The sequence below is a fragment of the Ascaphus truei genome, chromosome 1 (assembly GCF_040206685.1).
Source record: "Ascaphus truei isolate aAscTru1 chromosome 1, aAscTru1.hap1, whole genome shotgun sequence".
NCBI classification, from domain to species: domain Eukaryota; kingdom Metazoa; phylum Chordata; class Amphibia; order Anura; family Ascaphidae; genus Ascaphus; species Ascaphus truei.
Genome location: NC_134483.1, coordinates 16,304,033 through 16,326,574, shown reverse-complemented (window position 1 = coordinate 16,326,574; position 22,542 = coordinate 16,304,033). Strand labels below are relative to the sequence as shown.

At 42.7% G+C, this 22,542-nt stretch overlaps 1 protein-coding gene across 1 annotated transcript; it reads right to left on the bottom strand.

Moving 5' to 3' along the window:
- Positions 1–956: 956 nt before the first annotated feature.
- LOC142488122 (serine/threonine-protein kinase SBK1-like) lies at positions 957–13,436 on the bottom strand. Its single transcript, XM_075588753.1, has 5 exons — positions 13,274–13,436; positions 12,294–12,496; positions 11,402–12,105; positions 11,209–11,293; positions 957–1,256 (listed from the first exon to the last, which is right to left on the bottom strand). Exons 1-5 carry the CDS (start codon positions 13,434–13,436, stop codon positions 957–959), a joined length of 1,455 nt encoding a protein of 484 aa, XP_075444868.1.
- Between the last annotated feature and the right edge of the window lie 9,106 nt (positions 13,437–22,542).

The window sequence follows — 22,542 nt, the reverse complement described above, 5'->3', positions numbered from 1 at the left end:
CTGACTGGGGTTCAGGGATATATCACAGGCTGCCTGCTCATTAGGATATAGCGCTACCTATTTGTTCTCCTTCCTTTGAGATGACCTTAGTGTCCAGACCCTCTCTCAGCAAAATCATAAGTTCATCTTGAAAGATGTTTGTTGGATCTGTTTGTAGGACCTTATAACACTTTTTGTCCAAAAGTAGTCTAAGACATTCTGTAACGTAGGATTCCTTATCCAGGACAACTAGGTTTCCATCTTTGTCACAGGGTTTTATGACAACGGTGTCATCCTTTTCAAGATCCAGTAATGCTTTGTATTCACTAAATTTGAGATTATAATTGGTCTGTCTAAGTGACAGGGTTTCCAAGTTCTGTGTAACAAGTTTAGTGAATACATCAACGTTGGTACATGTTTCAATCGGTGGAGTGAATCTAGATCGACTACGTAGGTCGGTGAAAGGGCCTTCGCCAAGAGGTCTTTCGTTCTCCTGTAGAAGGCTATTCATAGTAGTCAGAAAAGCATGATCTCTATGGTCAAATTGCTCGAAGGGGGTATCCTGATTCATCAAGATTTGACGTCGCCTAAAAAACGTATGTAGGGAAAGTTGCCGAGAAAAAAGATTAAGATCTTTAATACATTCAAAGACATTAAATTTATAGGTAGGGCAGAAGGTAAGGCCTTTTAAACGGACTGTCATGTGATCATTGTCCAACTTTCTTGGACAGATTGATCACCTGTAGCGCCGTTTCCGGCTTCTCCTGTATGCCTCCTCCTGCTCTGGTCCTTGTACGCCCAGATGGCCCTGTCCCTGAGATAGTCCTCCCACCCCTCTCCTGGTCTTCCTGGTCCTGGGGCAATATATTGGGGGCCAGGGAGATCCAAAAAATTAGGATTGGAGGTACTAGGTGTAGCATAACGTCCCTCCTGCCTAGTGTTCATATTCCCAGGTGGATGGGTATGTGTATCGGTTTCTAGGTCGCTTGCTGATGCTTCCCATTCGGTAGAAGAATCAGCCACTCTAGCTTCTGCTTTTTTGAGGTTTTTCTTAATTTTATATCGAAAGATCTTATCTTCCATAAAATCAAAAAATCTCTGGTGTATTTATTATGTTTTCTCTCTTTGATTTCTTTGGTAAATCTCTCAGTATGTGCTTGGAGTTTATTTTCCAAGGTGTTGAATTCTGTGTCTGTTTTCCATGTGTCCATATTCGATAGTAATATGTCTATTTCCTCATTCACTTTTGCCAGTCTAGTATTCTCATACTCTACAAGCTGTTTCATAAGTTCCCGTGAACAGTTCAAAAGTGTTTTTTCCCATTTTTTAATAAAGGTTTGATCCTCACTTTGGTGAGAGGGGGGAATATACAGTCTAAGGCCCCTTGGTACGAGGTCAGCTCTAATGTAGTTGTTAAGACTTGCCACCTCCCACCATATTTTGATCCGACGGGTCCTCTGCCAGCTCCGGCAGCGACCTAGCCACACTTGTATGAATACTATATACAATCATGTGAGCAAGTATCTCCAATTAGTAGATCTTTGCTGACACTGGTGCTCCTAATATTAAACAGCTGCATTGATAACTGATGAACTGCTGGAACTTCTAAGTAAAAACAAAGGAGACGGCAACTAAACGGTACACTGTATTAGGCAGTGGTGGCAGAGTTCTCTGGTAAAGAAGCCTGCAACCCTAGTATTATGGTGTAAATATATACAGTCAGGAATAGGCACCTCAGGGGTTAATACATATACAGTGGCGACCAACTTTATTCTAACTCGGCTAGCTCCGCGAATTTAAGATTATCCCGGTTATGTGCGGTTTTGTGTCGTTTTCGCCCGGAGTGTATTGCGTTATTTTCGTGCCGTGATTTAAGCATTTTATTCCCGCTGTCTACAATTCTGCAATGCCGTGTAAAAACGCATGGGGGCGTTTGCGAGCTGTTATCTTTGAAGTCTAATACCTTCGCGGTTCAACCTACAGTACACAGTCTGTGCGTGCGCGCGCAGTAATAGTAAAATTGCATATTTAATTTATATTAAAGTACAGTACTGTACATGCTCGGACCCTGTTGGGGTGAAGTGAGGGGGTTCCTAACATCTGGGGGCAAAATGAATTTTATTTCTAGGTGCCCTAGAACAGAAGTTCCCACGCCAATTGGCCGAGATCTTGACCGAGGCCCTAAGTAGTTCCCACGCCAATTGGGCGAATATAATTTAAAATAACCCGTTCTGTGGGTCTGAGCGGGTTGAAATTCGCCTGGTCCTCATGCGGAAGGACCCTTGCCATAGTGGCAAAATATCAGCCTTGCACAACCCCCGGAACCGGAGATACCAAAATATAGTTTAAAAGCACATTACCAAAGTGGCTTTTTTTCTGCCATGCAAGTCAATGGCAGAAACCTGAACTTTAACATTACCCTGACTCCGTTCTGTTGCCACGAGAGGGTCGCAATTTGCCATGCAATCCTGCCGCAACTAGGACTACAGTGTTGTTGCTAGCCACCTGCTAGTTCCTCACTGACACCCTATGTGCTTTCATAGTGCTTGTGTAGCAATTGGTAGGAGCTATTTTATCATTCCTGTGCAGTTACACCTGCGGCTGTGCCGGTACGTCCTCCGTCTTGTTGCTTATGCAGTGCAATGGTGATGTGATCAGCTACCGCCCACTGCAACGTCGGAGCCCACACAGGAAGGCTCCATTATCTCCGTGGACGTCGCCCATACACCACCTGTGAGAGGAGGCTGCTTCACTAAAGTATCCTGACGATCGGATCCAGCAGTTGACGATACTGTCCCTCTGCGGTAGACGCTTACCGACTGTGGTGACACCATGCTGATTGTTGCATGATATGCTTTAAAGAACTTATTTTTTGTACGCACGATACTTGCACTTTTTATATCTCCACCAATATAATTTTTAATTTACTACACGGTGAGTCGTGCGCTGGTTTTAATACCTGCCAAGGCTGTTGGACCTTAGAGAGTGAGGGGTTAATACATGCCTGGGACGCCAGTGAGAGGGCTCCGGTCGCCATCTTGAAACTACCGATTGAGTCTCCAGTCCTACTGCCTGATATTATCCTGCATCTTGTGAGTAGGGCAACGATTTTAACCCCCCCCCCCGGATTGGTGTCTGCCAGCTATCCTCCAGAACCCTACATTAGTTGTCAATAAATAGCTTTTTTTATTATTTTTCAGTCTGGCTTGTGTTGTTGTTAGTCTGTCATGTCTGTTTTGTGTTGTTAGTGTTAAATGTTTTTATGTCCGCATTGACTGACTTACTGCACCATATTCCATTTTCTTTTATTTCCACATATTGCACCGCATCTTGGAGAGAATCCACAGTCCGTTTGCACACCATTTGATCATCCAAGGACTACATTTGGACTTTCAATCGTATGGTTTGGACTATTTATTATTGTCACACTTGGCACCGACATTTTCCTTTATCTCCTATAACACACAGAAATATCGCTCAACACTAAAATAAATTGTGTCCAGAACACCTGTTAATAAGTCATGTATTGTGAGACTAAACAGTGGTGCTAAAGGTTAAATAGATATGAAGACAACAAGGGGAAAGCAACCTTTAAATAGCATGGAAGTGTAACAAAAAGAATTTTATTAAGGTGAAAAGAATTTTATTAAGGTGATTAAAACAGGGGATGAAAATATAAAAGGAGAGGGGGGCTCAACACTACCTAGACATTATGGACCTGGAGGCAAGGGTCTAAATGAAGATCCAAAGCAAGACATATACAGGGTACAGGTGGCTTTGTCTAAGCATTGTCTAAGATCTTGTGACCACATGTAAAAATATAATGCCATATAATTTGATGCAATGGTTACATGTTATGGGTACACAAGTAATAGAGGTAACAGCATAAAAAATACGTCACCACTCAGTAGGTAGATGTCACAGACAAGGTAGGTCAAAACTCCATGTCAGATGGAAAAAGGTAGGGGCCCCCCTCAGCAAGACTCCCACTCCAATGCGTTTCGAGGGGAAACTGTCTTCTTCTGGGAGTGGTGAGGGGAGAAATGGGCTAGCATTTATAGCAAAGATCATTACAGCAAAAATCGCGCCAAAATTACACGAATTGCAGGCAGCTGTGAGAGAAGGAAGTGTTTGCAGCTATGGCAGTGTCATGGGGTCTGTTTGGTAAAGGTTGCTCATCTCATTGGGCTATAATGGTCACATGTACACACTTGGGTCAACCCCTATGTAAATCGGGTGATGACACATGTGATGTCATCGCGTCACGAGCGTTATAGCACATAGGCAAGTTATCCCCACCCACTGGAGCCTCTAACAGCTACAAGTGTGGGAAAAAGTGGCAAAGATGTCACTCGCAAGAGACTAGCTGTAATGTCCTTGCTTGCCGAGTCTAAGGGGGAAGCGCATGACGTCATCACTTTGTGTATACATGCAGTTGTCATGACAACCTTGTGGATAGAAAAAACTGGCAATCATACCCCAAATACACGTGAAAAAACACTCTAGGGGGCCCCAGGCAATGGATAAAAGAATCTGCTGCTGGTAAGAACATTAGAAAGCATGCTGTGCTGAGTTTAAAATGCAAATAAAGATGGTTATAAGTGCAACAAACAGCAATGTGTTATAAGTTTATAGCGGAGTCTGAAAGGGTATATACTCAAAAAAGGTTGTATGCCATTGCGTAAGGGTACCCCAATAAAGTGTGGTGGCTACAATATCAGCCACAGTACATTCCTACTCCAAAGTAGGAGAAAGTACAATAAGCCATGTTGGATAAGCCATATGCCTGTGCATTAGTGACCTGATTTGAGATATATACGAGCAATGATCTACATCTTTGATTGACTCAGCATGATATATGCAGTTCAGTCATAAAAGCAGGTAAGTACAAAAACATATCCACTTTGCTGAACGTTAACCTGCAACAGATATGATATATAACGATAATGCCTGGTTACTAAAGTCTAATCCAGCTGTCGTCACATTATTATATAAAGCTGCACCACAACCAAAATGACACAATTGCATAGACCTAGTGTGTGTCACAAGATGAGACAATCTGTGACTCTAAAAGAGGATGCTGGCCAAAATTTTTTTTTTCCTAAAGCATTTTCAACCGTATAATACGGACATTGTAGAACTGGAAAAGTCCTGGAAGGAGCATCACTGAAGGTGAAACAATCGGTGTGCAAAATTATTGCAATGACTGGAATCCATAAGGAGTGTTCTTGTCCTCGGCTGGATGGACAAATGATAGTTGTAATAATGAAGCAATTCCCATGAGTACTCCAGATTTAAAAGGAATCGTCACAATGCCTCTTATCTTGGTTTCGGTATGCATGAATAATATCCACGACTCTTCTTAATGTTGAAAGATGATCTCCATACAGCAAACACGGATCTTCAGTTTAGGACAGGGATGCTGGTTCACAGTATGGACATGTGTGGGAGGAAAAGTGGGAAACCACGCATTAGAAAACAGACAGGCCAAAGTGTTAAAAAAACAGATCAAACCAGAGGGGCAATAATTATAGAAACATAGCAAATCCAAGATAGTCATTGAGACCACGTGGTATCATGGTGCCCAACTGCACGATCCATCTGCACTCCCTCCTTAACAGAGCCTTTTCAAGGTCGCCACCCCGGGCACCGAGAGAGACCCTGTCGAAGGCAAATGCAGAAAGGACCGCACAGTCAGACCCATGACAGCGCAAAAAGTGACGCGCAACTGAGCTGATCTTCTTGCATGAATCTACATCTCTTTGCGCATTTTTGATGTTACGGGTATGTTCCAACACGCGAAAGCGGAATTCTCTTGTGGTCATGCCAACATATGCAAGGCCACAAGGACATTCAAGATGATATACTACTCCCTTGCTTTTACAGTTGATAAACGAGAGTATCTTGTATGTGTGTGTTTTATTAGAATTCATGAATGTAGATGTTTGGTGCATGTGTCTACATGCTGAACACATGCCACATTTGTAGAAGCCCGGTTTACGATGTTGGGACAGAAAGGTAGGGTTAGTTTGAGGCACATACTGCTGCGGCCAAGTTTATTCGAGCATTTGCCTGTTCTCAACCGCAGCAGTAACCTGGCGCGCGCCAGAGGGTGCCGGGCGCATGCCGAAGACACGGATGAGCGCTCTCCGATCGCGGCTTTCTCCCTCCCGCTGCCGGGTCCGCCGGGTCCCCCGGAACCCCCTGCCGCCGTCCCCCACATCGCGGGACACCAGGGCTCCCTCGGGGAGCCCTGGACGCGCGTGCAGGGGGCGCAGGCACTCGATGACGCGTGACCGCGCGTCGATGACGCGCGGCACGCCGAGGGAGTGCGGCTAGCATGCCGGGGCATCCCCAAGCTTGCGGAGCTAGCCGCACTCAAATAAAATGTGCCGCCTCTGTAATGACTGTGTGTTAATTTATCCCCTAAATTCGGGGAACGCCTGCTTGTCAGGCTCGCGCGGTCGCCAAGTGTGTTCCTGAGTTCAGGATCTATCATAAGGGTCCCCCAATGTTTCTGAAGTATACCCCTAAGGTCTGACCATTGGCGGTTGAAAGTGTGGGATCACAGGCTAACTCAGAGTAACATGCTGTGTCTTGTAATTGTCTGTATGCCTCCCTTTCATACATACTCTGGGGCCATATAACTACATTGCCCCCCTTATCAGATTGTTTAATGACTACAGAGGGGAACTGCTGTAATTCCCTGATGGAAAGCCACTCATCCTTACCCAAATTCTGTGTCCCACAAGATGGCGGTAACTTCAGGATCTCCTCTGTTACTGCTGCGGCGAAGACCTCGACAACTGAGCAACTCTGGATCGGTGGACAAAATGTTGACGTCGGTTTTGTCCGTAACAGGATGTCCTTAGTAGAGGTGGTAATTAAATCCTGTTCGTCTAGGAGTGCATCCATGCTGTCTAATGTCTCTATTTCTTCGGTATCCCACATCACCTTAATAAAATTCTTTTTGTTACACTTTCATTTATGTCCGTGTGCTATTTAAAGGTTGCTTTCCCCTTGTTGTCTTCATATATATATATGTATGTAGCCCTCTTACCCCTTTATGGGAAGTCTACGGGTGCTGATATTACCTGTTGGCTCACAGAGACCTGAGCCTCCGCCACTGGAGCCTGGGGAACCCCTGAGCTACTAGATGACAGCGCCTCGTGCAGGAACAAATAATAGTACCACACAACATATAACAATAACCTTTTACTAATATGATATGCAAGTAGTCTTATACTGTAACAGGATTACCGATATGAAATACCCCTTCCCCCTAGAGATAAAACTGGCCAACGCACCTCGCAGGGCGCAACCCACACCGTGTCCATAATACTGTCCGCAGCCCTTGACCACTCTACCACATAAGTGTCCCCAAGTAATACCCCCACCCTTTAGGCGTGATCAGCGGTGTGTGGTACAGTGTTGGTGCACTTGTAGAAAGATACCTGCCCGGGGCTCCTGCAGCCGGGTATTGCAGAATACACAGGGGACCGTCCTGTCCAACGTCTTCATCCGACACCGTGTGGGGTGAATTCTGGCGTGGATAATATCACCGTATAGTCTGTGTCCTTGGTGGCGTTCTGATCCAAGAACCTACCTTGCAGGGCTGCGCTGCATAGCACTGTGTCCCTAACTACCAAATAGATAATGGGGCAGAGTCCCTACCTAAGGGCCTGTCATGGGGCTTGTAATTCCCCAGGCAGAGCCCCTGTGTAATGGCTGCCGCTCCTACTGTGCCACTGCCCAATTGCGCCTCGCGCGCCTGCACTGCGCATGCGCGGCACCTCGCGCATGCACGACAACTAAAAAGGCGGCGGCTGGAGAAGAAAGCCACCGGAGCCTCCGGCGAGTCATTCGCCGCTTCCTGCACCCGCCGCAATTCTGCCTGCTCCTTTCCCTGCCTCCATTACTGAGCGCTAAGGGCAGGAAACAGATGGGCACAGGGGGAACCCATGCCACATAGGTAAATACACTTTCATGTACTGGTCTGTCTTCCTGAAAGATGTAGGCTGCTGGCGCCCTGTTTGGCTGGATAAAAGCCTTTACTTGTTTCACCAACTCCCAAGTCTCCTGGACTTACTTCTGCTTGCATCGCCTACAGGTGCTTTACCTGACATCCGTCTATAAGGCTCCACAGGTAGTGACATACGTCTCGTGACTCTTATGCTGAGGATGTACTTACTGTACACTTGTTACCTGTAGTAAGGGATACATTGGCATAGAGTTAGTAATGCCCCATATGAAATGGGCCTTATCAGGAATACACTTCAGGCTGCTGAATTAGTAAAATGCTACTATATGCCGGGTACCACATACTTCATCCATACCTATCGGATCAGGATTGCACTAGGAACCTTCCGGTTCTGCCGGTCCAAAAATACTCCAGAGTTACTATGCTGAGAATTCATTACTAACAGCATGCTTCCTCTCGTTCAATAGTGAGAACAGTCTCGGACCCGTAGTACTGGCGCTTCTGTAAAGGGGCAAGTTCCTTAACGGAAAACAACAAACGGTGACAGGACACAACTTAATAACCTTAAACTATACACACAAACCTATTTACAGGACTCACGCTGAGGACCACAGTCTGAACTCTGATGAACATGTTTCTAGAACATTAGGTGGAACTATATATATCCTTCTATCTCCCAATGGTGACATCACAGTCACAAGACATACAAGGGAGTGACCCTCCATTCTGCATAGTCATCCTACATCACATGGTGGGGAGGGGAGTAACCTGAGTGAGCCCACCCGGTTATCCCATTAACTCCTTATATAATTAGCAGTCCCCAGAGGGGGGCTCCACTCACATCAGAGTTACCTTAATAATCTTCCATACAGATAGATAAACAACATACAGAATAAGTAACACATTCTTGGTAATAGAGAGGATGCTGCTGTAAATGTAGAGTCCAGCAGGGGGAGACACAAACATTGCAGAATGTAGGAGCTTCCAAGCTACATAATGAAACATTAACAGGCAGCAAAGAGATTTACTGCACTGTCACCCAGGAGACAATTACTTTCTGTATCAACTAAACTGGGGCACACACGCGATTGAATAAAATACAGTATTGATAACCCAACTCCCTGTCATCATGACATTAACAAACCCAGTCACTTTGTTTAGTCTCCCCGCTCAACAGAAAGGCTGTGCTGAAGCATTAATGCACCGGGGTTAGAGTCTGAAACACAAACTGGGTCAGAACCTCACAGTGACAGGGAGTCAGATTGAAGAACAATATACAGTGCAATGCGTCAATGTTAAAAGTGCATAACATGTGCATAACGTGCAAATTAATACATGCGGCAGGCTCCCTATATTTGGGTACTTAGCCTGAATAAAGGGAAGTGAATATTAGAGTGCGTGATGGGGAATATTATGTAATAGAGGCAGCCTAAGGGGGTCCTCTGATTGATCAGATCCGGGAAGCATAAAGAAACACAAGGAACTTATCAGGCGTCTCCTGACAAGAAAAATATTCTGTCAATTTGCCATAAATCTATGTATCAAATATCGAGATTAAAGCCCAAATCGGATGCTATACGCCTGTCCCAAGTTTGATAAACACACTCAACCCGTGAGATGATAGAAATGTCCTGGTACGGATATCAGAGGTGACGGTGGCTCTCCAGCTGTCAGTAAGATGGACATTTGACCATGTGAATAAAGATGGCGGAAAGAATACATAGTGTAATACTGTATGATGTGATTGGCTGATGGAAGGAAGGGGAGGGGTGTGGGGGCACTGGGCAGACAAACAAGGGAAATGGGAAAACAGATGCAAAGCTATATCCCAATTTAATAAAACTTGTGAAATAAAAATCCATTGATAAAAACAGATTGCAGAGAGCCTCAGGCGAAAGTGGAATCCTACTCGCTGGTGGGTGGATATAAACAGGCAGTACGTGCCGGTATCGCTGGCATGGGGACAGGGGAACCGCTGGAGGCAGATTGGCAATACTGGAAATAGCATCTCATGACATTACATTTTCTTGTATACAGCTGCCACCGAATAACAAAAAGAAAGTGACATAATTGACACAAAGTAAAAAATATCATTTACATTTCCTACAAATCTCCGATATCTCAAATCTCAATGATTATCTGTGGGTTTCCCTGAATATGAGACGCCGATGCTAACAGACTTCAATAGTCTCATGAATACAAACAGGGGCCCCATCGGGTCATACCTGGAAATTGGGCATAACTGGAATGGCACAGATCCCCCTCCCTCATTAAATCTGGCTCTTTAATTGCTTAGAGCTGTATATTTTGATAGTTATTCAGAACCTAGGAAACAAAGCGTGGAGCCGTCCCATCTAACTGCCAAGAATAAGAACTTACCAATATCATTGGCTTCCTTTACCATATTAGATCACGCTTGGTGTAAACATTAGTGTTTTATTTTCACCAAACACAAATTCTCGGTCATTTCAGACACTTAAAGTCCTACATCCTTAGGGGTTTGTCTAATGATGACATCATAATCACCTTGTCACTCAGAAAAAGGGAATGAGTAGGGGGTGACTATTTTCCTGTCGTAAAGGAGGTTTTATAAACTCCTGAAACATCCAGAGAAATACTAAGGGAAGTTATGTACCAAAGTCTCCCGGGAACAGCAAAAGTGGGGTAGGACCGAGCAGACGTTTCATCGGTAAAAAAGCCAAAAGGGAGATCGAGGAGAAATAAACAAGAGAGAGAAACACTCCCTGGCATGAGCACGATAGACACTTTCCAATAAGCATTGCACTCACACGGCCAGCTGTCTCTAGCAGTCGCTCATTCACTTACTTCCACCAGCCTCAGGTACCTATTTTTTCATGATACGCATCTCCATCCCTTAAAAACATTTCTCACAGACCCCATGACTCATCACCCTCCAGATATATCCCTTCCACGCCATTACAAGACACCAGTGCTATTTCATACCATGCACCTTCTACCCTCAGCACATCTAACCATGCACAATTATCAGCCACTTCTAACACACTTACTCATGCATCAACAGCCCTGCAAGACCCCAATCTCTTACATGTACATCAGATTACGATCGACAAATGAACACCTTACCTTATTCATGTGATGAGACAAAAGTACACATACTTCTCTCCTCTGATGTTGGACAAGACAGACAGTTGGATAATTTCCTTTGCTCAGATAAGTTCCACTTCGGCTCCTACATACAGTGATGTATGGTCATCCATCAGTATTACCTGACCTGCTATGTCATCCTGCCATTGATCTGGTGCAATCTCAAAATGAGCCACAAAACATCCAGCTGCAGAATGAAAGGACAACCTGCTGGAGCAAGAGAGAGTGGAATCACTGCCGTGTAACATGCACAGTTGCTCTTTCTTTACACATTAGCTCAAATTGGATGAGGCGTCATGCTCAGAAATAACACACCTGTCCTCAGTTTGACACTTATCATCTATTTCCATGACAAATGATTCTGCAGAAAGAGTGTCTTCCTCGGCTGAGTCACTGTAGGATTCTTCCATATTAGTGTCCACAGTTAAAATGCTGCTAATCTCTGTCTCCGTGTCATCCAGACATATTCCACTTGAATGGGGAATATCTGTTTTCCAAGACTCACCCGTATAGTTCAAGACTTCTGTAGCTTTTCTCCTCTCTTTAGGATCTATTGCCAATAGGGTACGAAACATTTTCAGTACTGTGGTGGTCAGTCTGTTCCATGGGGATGGTGGGTCAGCAACTATGGGGCTATTTTGCCAGTCTGCAAACCTGCTGTACCTTTGATCTGTGGGAAGAGCCACCCGCCATGGAAACTCACCAGTGAGCAAGCAGAAGAGAACCACTCCAAAAGCCCAAACATCAATACTGCAATCAGCCTCCAAGGTGTCACTCTTTGCGAGTTGACACAGCTCAGGGGACATGTAAGGTACTTTTCCTTTCAGGGGTCTGATAGCAGTTCCTTGGAGATGTGTGAGACCAAAGTCACTCACTTTAATACAGTGACATTCTTTATCAAACACTAGAATGTTGTCGGGTTTAATGTCCCGGTGAACTAGTCCTTTGCTTTCCATAAATTCCAGTGCACTGGAGATCTGAACTGCACATCGCTTTGCTGCAGCTTCTGGGATCCCAACCTGAAATATAAAATGCGTGTCATTAACGGTCAATAAAAAGTATTTTCCATATTGTAAGATTTCTGCAATGTTTATCAAAAGTGCAGCTTAAAGGGAAAACAACATTTCCATATTGCTACATCTAACAGGTCTCAGTGTAACTGCAATTGTACTTGTAGAACTATTATGGTACGTGACTTCCTACTTACAGGAGCCTGAATGAGTGAGAGGAGATCACCAACTGGTGAGAGCTCCTGGGCAAAGACGAAGTGTTCACAGGTCTGGAAGGCTAGACCATAGCTCCCGATGACATTGGGATGAGATGAGAGGAAGAAGGACACACTGAACTCCATGAGGAAGCCTCTCTGTGTTGTTCTTTTCTTATCCAGGAGTTTCAAAGCCATCATCTTATCTGTAAGGAGGAGAGGAAATCGTGGTTAGTTGTGAATACATTAAATGTGCACTCACTGCTTATACTGTGAGCTCGATGTAAGTTTCAATTATGTCTGCAGCATTTGTCCATGTATTGATCCTCACACCTGTTTATCAGTGCGGTTCTGTATATTACATTGTAAAGTGCAGAGTACAGCATCAGTGCTATATATGAATAAAGAAGTTTGTGCATAAATATATGTATGCATCTTTTATAAAGACCAATGGGGAGCGCTCACTAACTACACCTGGGTAGCAGTTGGGCTTTTAGGAGTGCCAGAGAGCTGTCACTAAGAGGTCCACCTGTACCTGTCAGTGAATCGGACAGGATGGTGAATGGAAGCATTGCCAAAATACTAACACTCATTGCATTATTAATATCTGCTACTTTTCCCAGGCCTGACCGAATAGGGGCACTAGTTTGTGGGGTTTTAGGGAGGAGCACTGGAGACTTACTCACAGGGTATGGCTGGGAACTTCGTCTTAATGGATGTGGTCCAATCACATATTTTCTAGTCTAACCATCTCTATTAGCTCAAATATTACCAATATGGTGGGCACGTGTTTCGCCAAATTTGACTTGATACTATCTATTTTATTCATTTGCTTCCCTGGTGAAACCTCTGTCCAACTCACTGGCTAACTCCTAGTGAAGGGGATACTACACAACATGTGGGAGTTAAGCCCTTGGTGGCCACATTTTGTACGTGAATGAACAGCAAGATCTTAAGACATGGATGGTAATTTGATCACTCACCTGTGTTTTTGTCCTTTACCATCATCACTGAACCATAAGACCCCCTGCCAAGCTCCTTTATGACATGGAAGTGTTCCTCCAGCTCTGTATGCTGCAGGCTTTGGGATGTTAAGGTCACCAGTCCTTCTAGGATAAGCTCAATATCTGACACATTTGAAGCCATTGTTCACACCTGTAAATAAAGGAATTGTAATTAGTTATATTTAATCAGTAGTTTTTATAAATATCTTAACTTTCTAATACAATAGTATTGCAGTCTGTGTAATCTAACTAATATATCTAAATGAGTTACATTGTAATAACCACTGTGTTTAAAAAATATTAATGAAAATGAATGTGTCCCTATTACCACACAGTTTTGATCTCATAGAAAATAAGAGACCACAAAATACATTATGGTCTGGGATTGTAATAGGAAAAATGTTGTATATTACGTGAGAATATTGGATATTTGCTAGTAGCAAAAGTGTCACAAAACTATCAACATTCATCCAGACTACAAAGAGTGAAATTGGAGCGAGGGAGAGAAAAGGGAGAGAGGGAGAAGAGTAAGGAAGGGTGAGAGGATGTGTGTGAAAATGTCACAAATATACAATATACTTAAACATTTTGCTAAAGTTTTTGTGAGCCAAAATTGGGGACATTTGCACATCTCTAGTGACCACGATTCATTCCTCTAAACAGATCTCAGAGCCTCTCTGACAAGTACAAATGACCACACAGCATATTGATTAGGGGCCATAGAATGAAATGGGAAATAGTCCATCTGGTCTTATTACAAACACAAAACATTTAATATCAATGTTTTTGCCAATATATAACAAAGCTCGTAAATCAGTTACCTCTTCTTTCAGATGATATAACAAAGCTTGCTGTAGAGATATGACAATCCTTTGACTGTGGGTCTATAATTTGTGTCTCAGAGTCTGATGGATTCTCCAGCTCAGGGTCCTGCAGAAGAGTCCTCCAGAGGATCACCAGGCACTTGTGAAAGTGAATCTGTAGAGTGGCACTATTTATTTAGACCACTGCATTGTGGGTGGAAACCTTGTAAGTCATGTGACTCACATATTAGCATACTAGGCATTGTTAAATAATTAGGTGTTAATGTAACAGATCTACAGTGGGACCCCACCCTTATCCCTGAATTGTGCACATTAAGTATCCATTGATTAGTGGTATTAGGAGTAGCCCAAACTGTTAATGTTTCTATAGAATGGCAGTTTCTACACACAAATAATATCTGGTAAGACATTTCTCATAATTATCTACAGGAATCAGATGTTATGGTAAGACCAATTGAATAAAAACAAAAACGAATTACAAATAGTAAATTGAGAAACCCCAATGTTATGATACATTTTGGAACCAGCACAAGGGTTTATCTCAGATGTTATTTTTATAATTTTTCAAGCTTAAATCTCTCTTCTTTAGGAGAGAAGGTAAAACAGCAGAATCAGAGACATGTGGACATTGAAGTCTCACGAAGAGCAAAATATATGAAGAATTCTTATGTTTGTTCAATAAAGAGAACTACAACATTTGATATAATTTCTGTACCTACTCAGTGCTTTCAAACTCATATTATTTAATGTGATTAAAAGTTCATATCTATCATACTGTAGCGTGACGATCCAGAGGAAATTAAAAAGACTAAAGTCAATTAATGTATATGTGTGAGTGTGTATATATATATATATCTGACAAAGTGGATACTGCCACGAAACGCGTAGGAGTGGTGCTGTGCTGCAATTGTTACGATCGTGGGAAGCGTTACATGAGACCCTCCTGTCCTACTAAGAGTTTCTAAGAACTTTTGCTAAAATCATCACTTCAGTTTCCGCTTCTGTGATATCAGCTAACGCTGAGACAGCATGAACACAGGACGCGAGTGACAGAGACGTTCCGAGAAGTCTGGAGACGGACATCATCCGCAGTTCACAATTAGCTCTATCGTTATATACCCTCTGTAAGGGCTCATCTGTTGTTTCTATTGATCAGAAAGATACTTTTGTAACGTACTTCCCTATGGCAGTTTGTGCTTGTATTTGGTCTTATAGATAACATCCAAGGCTGTGGAGATCCTTTTTGAAGCCGCATCTTCCTAGAAGTTTTTGTTCCTTATATATCATTTTTATATACAATTCAGTTTTGCAATTTCTTTCCTTTTCCTATCTCCCCTCTCACCCACCCCTATTTTCTATATATCTTTAGTCCCACATTATCGGACCTCATGTGGACACTGTACGAGCACTTTCTCTTTTAAAATGTTGTACCTTAGATAACAGGTTCAGTAGGTTACTTTATGCATTGGACTATTATTGAATACAATACAGTTTCAGTTCTGTGATGGTCAGTCTGTACCATGGGGATGGTGGGTCAGCAACTATGGGGCTATTTTGCCAGTCTGCAAACCTGCTGTACCTTTGTTCTGTGGGAAGAGCCACCCGCCATGGAAACTCACCAGCGAACAAGCAGAAGAGAACCACACCAAAAGCCCACACATCAAGGCTGGAATCAGCCTCCAAGGTGTCACTGTTTGGGAGTTGACACAGCTCAGGGGACATGCAAGGTATTTTTCCTATGATGGGTCTGATGTCGGTTCCCTTGACATGGGTGAGACCAAAGTCTCTCATTATAATACAGTGATATTCTTTATCAAATACTAGAATGTTTTCAGGTTTAAGAAGTAATGTTTTTGATAAGAAGTATTTTCCACATTGTAAGATTCCTGCAATGTTTATCAAAAGTAAAATATAAGGGAAAACAACATTTCCATATTGCTGCATCTAACAGGTCTCAGTGTAACTGCAATTGTACTTGTAGAACTATTATGGTACGTGACTTTCTACTTACAGGAGCCTGAATGAGTGAGAGAAGACCAACAGGTGAGAGATCGTGGGAAAAGACAAAGTGTTCACAGGTCTGGAAGGCTAGACCATAGCTCCCGGTGATTTTGTGATGAGATGAGAGGAAGAAGGACACACTGAACTCCATGAAGAAGATTCTCTGTGGTGTTCTGTTCTTATCCAGGACTTTCAGAACCACCATCTTATCTGTAAGGAGAGGAAAATGTGTCTATGTATTGATTCTGCTGCACACCTGTTTTATCAGTGCTGTACTGTATATTACTTTGTAAAGTGCATAGTACAGCATCAGTGCTGCATAGCAATAAAGGGGTTTATGTATAACTATATGTATGCCGTTTTATAAAAACTCAAAGTGCACTCAGTAACCAGACCTGGGTATCATTTGGGATTTAGAAGTATGAGAGAGCAGTCACTAGCAGCTCTACCTGTCAGGGAATCAGACAGGATGGCAAAAGGAAGTATACCATCTATGTTATTCTGGGGCTTCCCTGTTGAAACCTCATAGAAGCGCAATTCACTGGCTAACTCCTAGGTGGCCACATCCTTTACATGGATGAACAGCAAGATCTTAAGCCAGTGATGGTAAATTGCTCAGTGACCTGTGTTTTTGTCCTTCACCATCATCACTGAACCATAAGCCCCCCCTGCCAAGCTCCTTTATGACCTGGAAGTGTTCCTGCAGCTCTGCATGCTGCAAGCTTTGGGATGTTAAGGTCACCAGTCCTTCTAGGATAAGCTCAATATCTGACACATTTGAAGCCATTGTTCACACCTGTAAATGAAGGAACTGTAATTAGTTATATTTATTCAGTAGTTTTTATAACTATATTTATGGGTGGAAACCTATCTTATTTTTAAACACCTGTATTAAGATCATGGAATATTTGTAAATCGGTATCGCTGACCTGAGGGAGAGAGAAAACTCTCAAACGCTTGTCTTATATTATTAATTGTTAGTCCAAATAAAAAAGGTATCACCCAATACTGAAAGTACTCATTATGGGTGGGATTCTTGTAAGTCATGTGACTCATATATTAGCATACTAGGCATTGTTAAAGAAGTGAGGTGTTAATGTAACAGATCTGCAGTGGGACCCCACCCGTATCCCTGAATTGTGCACATTAAGTATCCATTGATTAGTGGTATTAGGAGTGGCCCAAACTGTTAATGTTTCTATAGAATGGCAGTTTCTACACACAAATAATATCTAGTAAGACATTTCTTATAATTATACTGAATACAGGAATCAGATTTTATGGTAAAATCAATTGGATATAATAATTAACAAAAACAAATATTGAAAAGACAGCCCAATGTTATGATACATTTTGGAACCAGCACAAGGGTTTGTAACAAATCCATTTTGTATAAGCTTTCAAAATCTTCAATTTCTCTTCTTTAGGCAGAGAAGGTAAAACACCAGAATCAGAGATTTGTGGACATTGGAGACTGACGAAGAAACAAAACTATGAAGAGTTCTTATGTTGGTTCAATAGAGTGCTACACAATTGTATATAATTGCCATACTACTCAGGGTTGGAAACCGATGCTTTCTATAGTTATGACAATGTTTATGTTGGTTTGTGATATATCTTGATTTCCTTATTGCCTATGAATTTGTGCTCAGCTGTAAATATGATCATTGCTGATACCTCCTACCTTCCATGTTTCTGTTTGCTGCTGGTTTTACCATATACAGTACTGCCAGTTTTTATATGAACATTACTATTCACTATAGTTTTTACCATTTACTATTTCTATTTCTATGTATATGTGGAATGTGCTGCCATGTTCTTCATACAATGCTGTGCAGATGTAACACTAACATTCCTTATATCAGAGATATCTTCTTCATCCTTCATAGAAACCAACAGAGTTTCTGCATTTCATATATTCCTTAATCCGGGGCCCTTTTTGATCAGATTAAATGCAGTATTGCCAAGACACCTTCATGTCCACATGAGAACACAATAGTGTCTGGGTTTGTGGGTGGAAACCTTGTAAATCATGTGACTCATATTAGCATACAAGGCATTGTTAAAGAAATGAGGTGCTAATGACATCCTTATTGAACAGATCTGCAATGGGACCCCACCCTTATCCCTGAATTGTGCATATTAAGTATCCATTGATTAGTGGTATTAGGAGTAGCCCAAACTGTTAATGTTTCTATAGAATGGCAGTTTCTACACATACATAATTTCTGGTAAGATCTTTCTTATACTTATATACAGGAATCAGATTTTCTGGTAAAATATAAAATTGATGTCAACACTAATAGAAAATAAAATGTAGATAGAAAAAAAGAGAAACACTGAATGTTGTGATTCCTTTTGGTACCAGCATGTGGGTTTGTCAGAGATGTTATTTTTTATATGCTTTCAAATCCTTCAATTTCTTTTTAGGGAGAGAAGGTAAAACACATGTGTGACAGGGTAAATAAAAACCACCAGCTATATGCCTGGCAGACATATGTTTAGTCTGCAGTACAGCAGTGTTGAGGTTAACTTCAGCTGGGAAGCTCATGACAATTAGTTGGATCCCAGCTGCTTAATCAAGGTGTGTTAAAAACCCCAGGCTATACACACATCTAGCCTAGTTGGTCAAGAGACAGGAGAAGAGATTACTGATATAAGGTCTGTTTGCAAAGTACATGGTTGATGAACTGTTGTGTCCTGCATGCTGAAGAGAAACTGCTTTGTTTGTCATGCTGAAGATAAGCTATTTTGTTTTGTCTGCTGAAGAGAAGCTATTTTGTTTTGTGTGCTGTATGTTTTAAGGCTAAATAAATAAGCCTTGTCAAGAGACCGCGCGTGTGTAGTTGCGTGTATTCTGCAACAACCTGAATGAGACTTGTGGACATTGAAGGTTTATTTAAGAGCAACATACTGTATACAAATACATCTTATTTTAGTCCAATACAAGTTTGTTACAACTATAGCAGGGCTGGTTTCTGGCTACCAGTCTGCCCTTACTGGCTGGAAGCCCTGGTAAGAGCAGCTTTGCCAGTAGTACTCATGGGGTTTTCCAACTTCCTGCTGTACCCTTGAGTGACAGGGGGAGGAGGTGGAACTAGGCCTGAGTATACCCAATCCTGGCTCAGACCTGGTGCCCTCTTCCTGGCTGTACTTAAGGGGTATTGCCACCCAAATTTAGTAGTGCCTCTCCCCATTTGAGAGAGGCAGGTAACACAGCAGCGTGCCTGAGTATTGGGCCTTCTCTGTTCCTCTTCCCCTCAGGGGAGAGTGAGTGTGGACAGTTGCAGGGGCCCTTAACCCGTAGTGGTTGCCCAGGGACCATCCTACAGCTGGGTAGCCGACTCAGAGACTGTGTTGGGCAGGCCACTGCCGTGCTTGTGAGTGTGGACCCAATAAAACCATTCCTGTTCATATACCTTCTGCCTGGTGTGTGATCTTACTGGGGAAGGAGAGGGAGTATTTCTACTGTAGGCGATCGCCTCCATACATCTGGAGCCTACAGCAGATGGAGGTGCTGCACTGCTAGAGAACCATGTGGGGTATGTACCCCAGAAACCTGTCCTGTGTCCCCACAACCATCGGTGGACGACTCATCCCTCCTGATTACCAACAGGTAGCATGCACCACACAAGCGGTAATGGCAGAATCTCCCATCGGGTTGGGGAAACACCGTTAAACAACCTTTTACATAAGTGTAGCACACTTTCCCCCACCAACTGGGAGATGTGTGGCTACGGTGTGTCTTAAGGTGCAATACCTGTGGCTCACAGGAGGCCTGAGCCTCCGCTGCTGGGAACCTGGATCGATGCTCAGAAGAGCCTCCACCTGTACGGGAAGTATGACGAGAGAGAGAGCACGCGAGAGAGAGAGAGCGTGAGCGAGAGAGAGAGCGCGAGAGAGAGAGAGCGCGAGATCTCTAAGGCACAGTCATGGACCTGTTGCTGCGTGGGAGTGAACATGGTGTTTGTATGATTTACAATTTTGTCTGCTGAGTAGGGCACCCCAGGTCTGAGATCTCAGCAGCGCCTGCAATTGTAGCGCACTAGTGACATCCATACGAGTTTTGCTCTGTGCGGTTTGGGCAAATTGGATATTTATTCCCCGCATATGCCTTGACCAGCGACCTATGATTACTGTGTTATTTACCTTATTACTAAGTGGACATTAGTCCAAACACTTAAGCTACGGTTTATTATACACCTGCTTATCTCCCGGCTCCACCGTCCTTTCCACCTGAGGATTTTATCCTGTATGTATTTGTATATGTATGTTGGTTTGTTAAATATAGTTTAATAAAATTTTGTTATTTTTGGTTTTAAATTAGCACTTGAGTCTGCTATTATAGGGGATTGGACCCTTCTTTTGGTCCTATATTTATATACAATACCCACTTAGCACAGTGTCTGATAGGGACACTGTAACTTTAGAGTGCAATATATAGGGCTTTAGGTGACCCCTAGTGGTCACTTGTTCAAGTGTTGATTCCTTTTGTTGTATGCTAATCTCATTGCCCCATTCTATGTCTGGATAATTAAAATCCCCCATTATGCAAACATGACCCAGTTTTGATGCCTTCTCCATTTGCAAAAGTATTTTAGCCTCCTCAATCTCACAGATATTTGGTGATTTATAGCATATTCCCACAAACATTTTCTTAATACTTTTTCCACCACTGCTAATTTCTATCCACAAAGTCTCTACATTTTCATCATTCCCTTCATAAACATCATCGCTTATAATAGGTTTTAGATCCGGTTTAACATATAGACATACTCCATCTTCCCTTCTATTTGTTCGATCCTTCCGAAAAAGTGAATAACCCTCTAAATTAACTGTCTAGTCATGAGTTTCATCCCACCATGTTTCAGTAATGCCTATGATATCATACTGCTCCCTTGCAGCTATTAATTCAAGCTCCCCCATTTTATCTGTCAGGCTTCTTGCATTAGCAAGCATGCATTTCAGTTTTTTTTCAGTCTGTACTATTATCTTAACGTGCAAAAAACTAACTAAGCCCTGATTACGTCAGCGCTTGACCTATTTGCTGCTAGTGTGCTAGTGTTAAACTATTACAGTGTTATATAAATACATACAATATTACAATTGTGATTGTGCTGTGATTGGTAGCTGCCGAGGTTTCCCACAGTACAAGTTATTTCCGTAACTTGTGTTGGACAAATGGTAATGGAAAAGAAGGATACCTGGCGCTGAAAAAGACACTTAGTCCATGTGGTACACAGTTCTTATATTGTCCAATTTCTTGATGAGAGATGGTGACAACGTTCTTGTCTGCTACGCTTCTCAATTATCCCCCTAATAAAGGTTAGAATAAAAGCACAACATAGCGCTGTATGCCTGGACTGGAAGGTCTGAACTGAACTTGGTGTAGAGTGTCTACTTACAAGATGTCTCTTGTCAGAATACGGTTGAGAGAATCTGTGCTTTAACCTCTTCTTCTCCTCTGCTGTCACGAATCCCACGTGCAGTAGTTCAATCTCCTTCACCTTAGAATTTCTCAGATGACCGGTGAGTTTCAACCCAGTAGAGGAGAAAGTATAGAGATAGTGCAGATAGTATAACAATTTTATTAAAAAAACGGCTACAACAGCCAAAAGAACACTCACATGTGAATGCTGTAATAAAATAACATTAGGACTCCGTCCGCTACTTGTAATGGAGTCCCCTAAGTGCCGCAAAACATCTGAGCGTTAGTACCGACCCTCTGCAGTGGGTTCTGTAACAGGATCCACCGACAGAGGAGTCTCCTGGTCACTAAGGCAACGCGCAAGGTGTGACGTCAGCAGGACCAGTGCCGGAGTACACCACGAGCAGCAGCAGGAGCTAGCACTGGAGCACCTGTACCGGAACCCACTGCATAAGTGAATGATAACACATAATATATATATATATATATATATACCAGAAAAATAGATATATAAGAGGTGAAATTGACAGAATGTAGGATTGTGCTCTACTGAACGGAACCGCCCCAAAGGGGTCAAAACGGTACCTCTAACAAGTTAACCATCTACCTGGATCCCACTACCCACGACAGTCAGAAAAGGAGTGAATATATGTTGACCCAATAAAATGTTGAAAAATGTATAGTGTATATATAGGAATGTGCTCATCTCTTTGAGACCGCCCAAAAGGTCAATACGGTCTCATGCAGTAACAAATTAAGAGGATGCCCTGCTCTATGAATAAAGAATACAACTACACTGGCGACACACTTTATTCGAGCTTGGCTAGTCCCACGATTACGGGTATACCCGGGTGTATTGAGGTTTGTGACTGTTTTCTGCCCGAGTGCATTGAGGTATTTTCCAAGCAGGGATTGAAGCATTTTATTACCGCTGGCTGCAATACTGCACAGTATATATATATATACTGCATTACAATTCATGAATTTATGCCATC